The sequence below is a fragment of the Accipiter gentilis genome, chromosome 6, assembly GCF_929443795.1.
Source record: "Accipiter gentilis chromosome 6, bAccGen1.1, whole genome shotgun sequence".
Taxonomy (NCBI): Eukaryota; Metazoa; Chordata; class Aves; order Accipitriformes; family Accipitridae; genus Astur; species Astur gentilis.
In genome coordinates this window covers 5892804-5900150 of record NC_064885.1, presented here as the reverse complement: position 1 = coordinate 5900150, position 7347 = coordinate 5892804, and the positions used below count along the sequence as shown (strand labels likewise).

The 7347-nt window shown below is 55.4% G+C and overlaps 2 protein-coding genes across 8 annotated transcripts in view; both read right to left on the bottom strand.

The window, feature by feature from the left end:
- Positions 1-41: 41 nt before the first annotated feature.
- DHRS13 (dehydrogenase/reductase 13) lies at positions 42-3142 on the bottom strand. 3 transcript variants are annotated; one of them, XM_049802226.1, is made up of 5 exons: positions 2374-3142; positions 2157-2275; positions 1419-1542; positions 1029-1340; positions 42-368 (listed from the first exon to the last, which is right to left on the bottom strand). In XM_049802226.1, the coding sequence occupies exons 1-5, from the start codon at positions 2498-2500 to the stop codon at positions 64-66; spliced, it is 987 nt and encodes a 328-aa protein (XP_049658183.1). In that variant the 5' UTR covers positions 2501-3142; the 3' UTR covers positions 42-63. The 3 variants fall into 3 exon arrangements, with proteins under 3 accessions (XP_049658183.1, XP_049658182.1, XP_049658181.1); XM_049802225.1 differs by having other exon boundaries at positions 42-441; positions 1029-1542; XM_049802224.1 differs by having other exon boundaries at positions 1029-1542.
- A 101-nt stretch (positions 3143-3243) lies between these two features.
- Positions 3244-7347, bottom strand: part of PHF12 (PHD finger protein 12) — a 33222-nt gene continuing 29118 nt past the window's right edge. For all 5 annotated transcript variants that reach the window (XM_049802218.1, XM_049802220.1, XM_049802219.1 and 2 more), the window contains 3 exons: positions 6801-6883; positions 4994-5132; positions 3244-4398 (listed from right to left, as the gene is read on the bottom strand). In XM_049802218.1, the coding sequence (XP_049658175.1) occupies positions 4064-4398; positions 4994-5132; positions 6801-6883 (557 nt within the window). In that variant the 3' untranslated portion in view covers positions 3244-4063. The remainder of the gene's footprint in view (positions 4399-4993; positions 5133-6800; positions 6884-7347) is intronic.

The following is a 7347-nucleotide window of genomic DNA, read 5'->3' as shown; positions in this document are numbered from 1 at the left end:
CTCCTTCTCGGGCTCCATTTCACACCTAACCGGGGGCTCCCTCCCTTTTCACCACCATCACTTTTATTGTACGACAGCAGCAGGGGCCGACAAGGGGTTCTCCCCTGGTCCCCCCAGTCCCACCAGTCTCTCGCTGGCCTCCCAGAGCGCCCGGGCCAGCCGGTCATCGCGGGCCGGCGGCCACGGTTCCTGCAGACGGCAGTCGGCGAAGTAGCGTCCGCTGAAACGCTCGAGGCCCTCCTGCATGGCGCAGTGGAGGGAGGTCTGGGCGCCTTCGGCCGCGTCGAGGAAGAAGAGCCAGGCCAGTGGCAAGAAGAGCGGCTTCAGCCAGAGCGGCGTGTGGCGGAAGAGCTCCGTGTTGACGAACCCTGGGGCGAGGGGAAGCGGCCGTGGCGCATCCCGGCTCCCGGCAGGGAAGGGCCCACGCAGGAGCCGGTTCTGCTGCGAGAAACGGAAGCGGCCGCGCCAGGGTGGCCTTTGCATGGGCAGCTTTGCCGCAGCCTTCCCCGGGGGTGCTGCCCGTGCCCCATCTGGCCTGGTGATGGCGGCACACGGCTCGGTGCACGGTACTCCATGCAAAAAAAGTATGCTCTGTGCAAGGGTGCGCCGCGCAAAGGGACGCTTCGTGCAAAGGGACACAATGTGCACAGGGACGCTGTGCGAAGGGATGCTCTTGCAAAGGGACACCCCACGCAAAGGGATGTTTCGTGCAAAAAGCGCGCTCGCGAAAAGGGCATCGCGCAAAGGGACGCCGTGCAAAGGTTGCGCCGTGCTCCGTGCAAAGGGAGATGCCACGCAGAGGACGCTCTGCAGGAGGGGATGCTCCACATGCAGGAATTCTCTGTGCAAAGGCTGCACCGTGCAAAAAGCACACCGTGCAAAGGCAGCCCTGTGCAAAGCCTGCACCATGCAGAGCCCACCCTGCATGAAGGGACACCCTGCGCAAAGAACACCCCACGCAAATGCTGACACTGAGCCCACCCCCGTCCCACCGTCCCCAGCTCTGGGTTGCAGAGCCGGGTCCCTACCTGGGTGCACGGCGTAGCACGTCACCTGGGTGCCCTGCAAGCGCGTGGCCAGCTCGCGGGCGTGCAGCACGTTGGCCAGCTTGCTGTCGCAGTAGTCCTGGAAAGCTGAAAACAGCCCGGAGGGTGGCCGGCCCAGGGTGTCGGGGCGCAGGTGGCCGGCGCAGTGAGCACGGGAGGCGACGATGACCACGCGGCTGGGCGCGCAGCTCTGCAGCCGCTCCAGCAGCAGCTGGGTGAGTAGGAAATGGCCAAGGTGGTTCACCTGGAAGGGGAGGCTGAAACCATCCTCCGTCGTGCCCCCGGCGCTCACCCCTGCAAAGGAGGCAATGGCAACCCACGGTGGGTGATCTGGGGGTGCAAGGGAAGGGGGACGGGGGTCCTGGCGCTCACCGGCGTTGTTGATGAGAAGGTGCAGGTGAGGTTCCTGGCGCAGGAAGGCGGTGGCGAAGGCTCGCACCGAGCGCAGGCTGGCCAGGTCCAGCTGCATGAAGAGCACCTCCTCGTTCCCCGTCTCCTGCGGGCAAGGCACAGGGGCTGGGACAGGGCTGGGGTGGCCCAGGGTGGGGGGCACCCTGCCTTGGGGTGTGGGGGGTGCTGGATCCGGCCGAGGGTAGAGGGGATGCTCTGGGGACTGGATCTGGCCCAGGGTGGGGGGGGGGGGGGAGCTGCAATGGGCTGGGAGTGGTGGTGATGGGGGGGTGCCCTGTGCTGGGGCTGGGGGTGTCTATGCAGCCCCTGTAGTACATGTTGCTGGTGTCTCTCGGGGTGCTTGGGAGTGTCCCTGGGGTGTGCCATGGGGGTCTGCTGGGGGTCCCCTGAGGGTGCCCATGTGATGCCCAGGGATGTCTCATGGGGGTGTGACATGTGGGTGTCCTGGGGGTCCCCTGAGGGTGCCCACAGGGGTCTCCTGGGGGTTGTCCCCGGGGTGTGCCATGGGGGTCTCCTCGGGGTGCCCACGGAGGTGTCCTGGGGCTGCCCATACGACACCCAGGGATGTCCCACGGGATCGCCCGGAGTCACCCAAGGTTGCCCCCCGAGGGTACCCGGGGACGTCCCACGGGGCTGTCCCGGGAGGAGGGGGTGTGTGTGGGGGGGTGTGTGTGCCGGTGCCGGTGCCGCTGCCCTCACCGTGCGGATGCGGCGGGCGGCGGCCTCCCCCCGCGGGGCGTTGCGGGTGGCCAGGACGACGCGGGCCCCGCAGCGGGCCAGCTCCAGCGCCGTGGCCGCCCCGATACCGCTGCTTCCCCCTGCGGAGAGGGAACAGAGCGCGTAACGGTGAGCGCCGGGCCGGGCCCTTCCTCCTTTCCTTCCTCCCTTCCCGGGGCCGTTCGTTCCCGGCGCTCACCGGTGACGATGGCGGTGCGGCCGCGGAGCTCGTTGCGGTCGCGGAGCGGCGGGGAGCGGCGCAGGCCGTGGCGGAGCAGCGTGTAGAGGGCCAGTAGCAACCCGGCACCCAGCAGCGTCCACCCCATCCCGCCGCCGTTTTACCGGGTACTACGACCGCCGCCGCCGCCTCGGTGTCCTGCCCCGCCCCGGCAACCGGCCTCCGCCTCCCCCGGGGAGGGAGGAAGGACGGAGGGCAGGGGCCGAGGCGGGTTCTTTCGCAAGGGAAGCGTGGGGTTATCGGGACAGAGCGCAGCACCCGGGTTTGCAAAAAAAAAAAAAAAACAACCACCCCAAAACACAGAAAAACCCTGGCCTTTTTCTGCGGGATGAGATGGATTCGTGCGGCCCCGGATGAGAGCAGAGGGAGGTGAGACGGGGAGAGGATGAGGCCGCCTGCCTGCAAACCTCAAGCTGCCTCCTCTGCTGCAAACCGTGAGCAGCGAGAGGCGGCTGCTGCACAGCACAATGCCCTAAGGGAGAGGGGTGCACGCTGTCACCCCTAGAGCCAGACCGCACCTCTCTTGCCCAGAGAGGTGGTAGATGCTCCATTCCTGGAAATACTCAAGGTCAGGTTGGACCTGATCAAGTTGAAGATGTCCCTGCAGATGACCTGCAAAGGTCCCTTCCGACCCAAACCGTTCTACGACCTTCCCATCCCCATCCTGGACCACCAGCATCATCCCACATCCCTGCGCAGGACACACCAGGCTGCTTCCACCCAGGCACAGCCCCTCCCCGCAGCTGAGGCTCCTCTTCTGCGGTCAGACACTCTGGGGAAGGTCCAGGTTGTGGTGACAAGAGTTAAGACAGACAGTCAGAAAACAGAATGTGAAGTATTTTTTTTTTATATACAGAATACAGGAAAGTTTCTGTAAAGTCTAAAACGTTACAATTACTATGTACAGTGGAACTAGCTGTTCTGCTGCGGGGAGGTGGCATATAAACAAAAGAGACAGACAGGTTACGACAAACGATCTGCTACAATAGACAATTTGAGGAACGTCATACCACATGTAGCACTGTACACAGCTTTAAAACATTGAAAAATGCCATCACTGATGTATTTACACAGAATCCAACACTTTTCCTTATTTGAAATAAAAATAGGATGGACACCAGGAAAAGAACTCATTTCTCACTGCCCATAATACACAGTAGCTACTTGTAGTGCAACCATAGCAGGGAGGGATGGGAAAAATAACTGTGGGAAGAAGAGCGCTTCTTTACATTAAATAAAACAATGATATTGTATAGATTTGCTGTATGAAAACTGTATTTCTCTTTTAATATAAAACTATTGTCACTGGCACAAAATAGAACAAGTTTCTGATTATTTTACAACTGCATGGGAACTATCTGTCAGAGAGAGTCCTCGAGTCAGACAGCGGTCGCCCCTCGCTCTGACGCATCCTGCTCTCACTGCAGTTTTCCTTTTAAAATGAAATGTATAGTACAAATATATGTGCAAATGCCCCTAAAACTTGAGCAAAAAAGAAAAATTAAAAAAAGTTAAACGTTCTTCATTTCATGCAAACGGCGTGTGAACAGTCTCTGGGCCGACACAGAAAATCCCACCTCGGTTTGTACATTTTTGCATTGCAAGAGTCTGAGGGTGTTCTCTTTACTCCAAAGCTCTCTTCCTAAAATTCCTAGGGAACTGAGTTGGACCGCAGCACGGGCACCTGGTGGGGTTTCAGAGAAAGCTTCTCCTCCAAGTCCATGTCTTGTACTAAGGCAGTGTCCCCCTTGGGCTGTTTGGTCGCAAATTCGGTAATGCTGAAAACAAACTGCAGGCAGCCCAGCTTGATGTAACTGCCATGGTGGAGCAGGGCTGTCCCCTCCCAGCCAGCCCCACTGCCCCCTATTAAGCTGGAGCTGCTGGCTTTGCAGTTACAGGGTTTCCGATGCTGCCCTTGTGCCTGCGAATTCATCACAGCAGCTTCTTCATGCGGCTCCTCTTCTTGTTTTCTGCTTTTATGTCGTTCTGGAAAATTAAAAACACACGTAAGCTTCGGGCAGGCCAGCGGCAGCTTGTTTTCATCAACAGGGGCTACTGCTGAAGTGCCTAGGGGGCAAGATCCTCCAGCCACGAGGCATTTCAGTTGTCTGCAGCGAGCGCCTGATAAAAGGGAAACAGGATCGGCAGCCAAACAAAAAACCCCCGAGGAAACCAATCAGGTGGAGAGCAGGAGTAAGCCATGCAGGGATGGGATGCCTGTAGCACAGCCCAGATAGCTTACTCACAGCATGGGAGGAGGGGACGTGCATGGGAAAACTCCTCAGTCCAGCTCTGAACCAGAGTTCATCAGCCAGAGCTGACATCAGGCAGGGACCTGGAGCTTAGTTAACTCCAGCACCAGAGGCAGGAGTTACTAGGGGTTAACAGCAGAGCACTCTGCAGGCTGAGGCACTCCCTAGGCCTGCAGAGGAAGGTCTTGTGTAACCCAGGCTGAGGCCAGTGGAGAGCCTCCCCTTTTTGCAAGGGGTGCACCAACAAGGAATCGATTTGCACCCGCTCTTGTCCCCCTCTAATAGCTCCCTGTGGTGTTACGTGGGGCTGATGCTGTCTCAACACTCACTTATCACACTCTGCACTTTGGCAACAATACTGCTAGGAGGAGTGGGAGTCATTTTCTCCGAGAAGTCACACGAATACAGAACGTTGTCCACAGTCGTCCCATGCTCACTGTAGTTCAACAGCTCGTAATGTTTCGTATTCTGAAAAAAAAAAGGGAAGAGGAGGGAATCAAGACATCACATCAGAAGGGCTTCCACTGTCGATGGTTAAATAAGAGCAGTTAAATATGCTCCAGCTTCAGAGACCACCAACCCGACCCTCGTGCATGGCTCATGCTCACAGAAGAGCTGGCTTTCCCCAGTAAGAGCTGCTTCCCGGCAGGAAAGGAGGGCCAAAGCAGCTTTGAAAAGAAGCGGGTTTTACCTACTGCACTTGGACCGACAGATCTTTTGGAAACAGGGATTCAAGCTGACTCTCACAAAGTGAGCACACCATTTTAACAGGCACACTAGATGCAAACTTGGCCCAAGACCTGCGCCTAGCAGGGAAGAGGTGTGCTTTGGAAAGCAGACACAAGATGGCAAGAGGGATGCCAGCACGCTGCAGCAGCCACAAGGTAAGAGACAGTCTGGGATTTACAGGCCTTTTGCAGCCGCTGAAATGCCAAGAGACATTACCATGACACAAAGCCTTACACAAGCAGTGTCACACTCAACTGAGCTTTGCAGAGGATGTTGACAGACTGAAGGAGATTCCAGGTTAGTTCACAGGAATCATCTGAGGGCTGAAGACCTTGTCCCCCAGGGGCTACAGAGCATTAATCAAGTTAAAAAAATTCCCCATGCACAGGGGAGTAAGTTTTCAAGTAGCCTGCTAGACTGCAGAGACTAAGGACAAGCCTCAGCTGTCCATGGCCAGAAGCAGAAACAGCAGACAGAGCTAAGGAGGGGGAATTCTCCCTCTAGAGTGACCACAGCCATAGGAGGCCTGCTGGAGTATGGAAGAAGTTCAGTGCCTAGAGCCTGATTTAGCACTGACCACTGTGAGGAGATGCTTCAACACAGATTTAAGGTCTGGGTCCCATTACGGAGTGTGTTCTGTAGCTTGTAGTGCACTGGAGTAATGGCTAAAGCTGGCTCTGGGTTAATCCTGGATCCTGCTCAATAGCTGGTTGACAAATGGTGATATAAAAGACTATCTTGCTTCAAAGACTGTTTCCATGCTAAGAGATATCCCCAGCAGTGCTTTTATGGGCAGACCTGCCAGTCTATTTACTTCAAGAACAAACTAATCTCTGGACTGTAGTTAAGGAGCAACTGCAGACCTGTGTTTATGCTGAGAGCTTAACTGAAATTTTAGCTACATAAATAATTTCTACAGAGTACTGCAGATGGCACGAACGCTTTGCACCACCATCACACCTGAAAGCAAGAGACTCAAAGCAGTTCCCTGTTTTGTTCCAGCTGAGGTTCGATGTCGACTTGTAAAGTTTAGCTTTTATTAACAACGCAGCTGGATCAAAAAGTATCGAACCATTTCTACGACACTTTCTTTCCCCAGACACCAGCAGTGACAGTGCTTACTTGTGGTCAGTCTTTGTCCACAAGCAGTTAGCTCAGAGAAATCATGCTGGCAGAGCTCTGTGCTTCAGAAAAGGGTTTGACAGAAAATGCTGACGCAGCCTTCACTGGAGTGAAACCATTCACAGCCCTGGCTCTTACTTTGTAGTCCACAAAGGAGCACCACACAAAGACAACCTGCTGCCTGCATCTCCAGCTCCCACTGCCATGCATGCCAAATAATAAAAATTAAAAAACCCAAAACAAACCAAAAAAAACCCCACAAACCCAAAACACTCAGGCACTCACCTCATCATAGAATATGCAGGCATGTTTGCCAGACACATAGTTACAGTGACCATAGCTTGTAAGGCACACATCCATATCAGCTCCTGTCAATGGGGAGGACAAAACAGGCTCAGTTCATTTCAGGAAAAACTGTCAGGCAGCAGAGAACAACAGACAGAATTAAACTTCAATTAGCAAAACAACAGGGGAGCAACTGCCTTTGTTCAAGCTCCCAGGACTGCATGAATAATGCTGCGATAAGCCACTGAACAAAGTTTCAGTGGGGGAAGGGAAGGCTAGCAGCTCCATGAAGGTTGAAGAGCATTTCACAGTTACTGGGTCTATCCGGAGCATCAGAAGAATCTGGCAGAAAGAAATGAAACATGCAAGCAAACTGTAACTCTTTTCTCCCTCAGTAAGGCATTACATCTACAGGACAGCCATTGCGCTAATTTTGATACCAGCCGGGTTACAAAGGTGCAACCCCACAAAGATTCAAGCTGACGGGGAATTTCCACATTTCTTGGTAACGAAGAATCCCAGTACAAGCGGCCACAATGCGTCTGTT

Bases quoted from the DNA above. Each gene is read 5' to 3' on its own strand.
- DHRS13 (XM_049802224.1), bottom strand. From the start codon at position 2,500: ATGGGGTGGACGCTGCTGGGTGCCGGGTTGCTACTGGCCCTCTACACG. The intron at 2,276-2,373 runs GTGAGCGCCGGG...CCCTCTCCGCAG, and splicing joins CCGCACCGCCATCGTCACCG to GGGGAAGCAGCGGTATCGGG. The intron at 369-1,028 runs GTAGGGACCCGG...CCCTCGCCCCAG, and splicing joins GTGCTACGCCGTGCACCCAG to GGTTCGTCAACACGGAGCTC.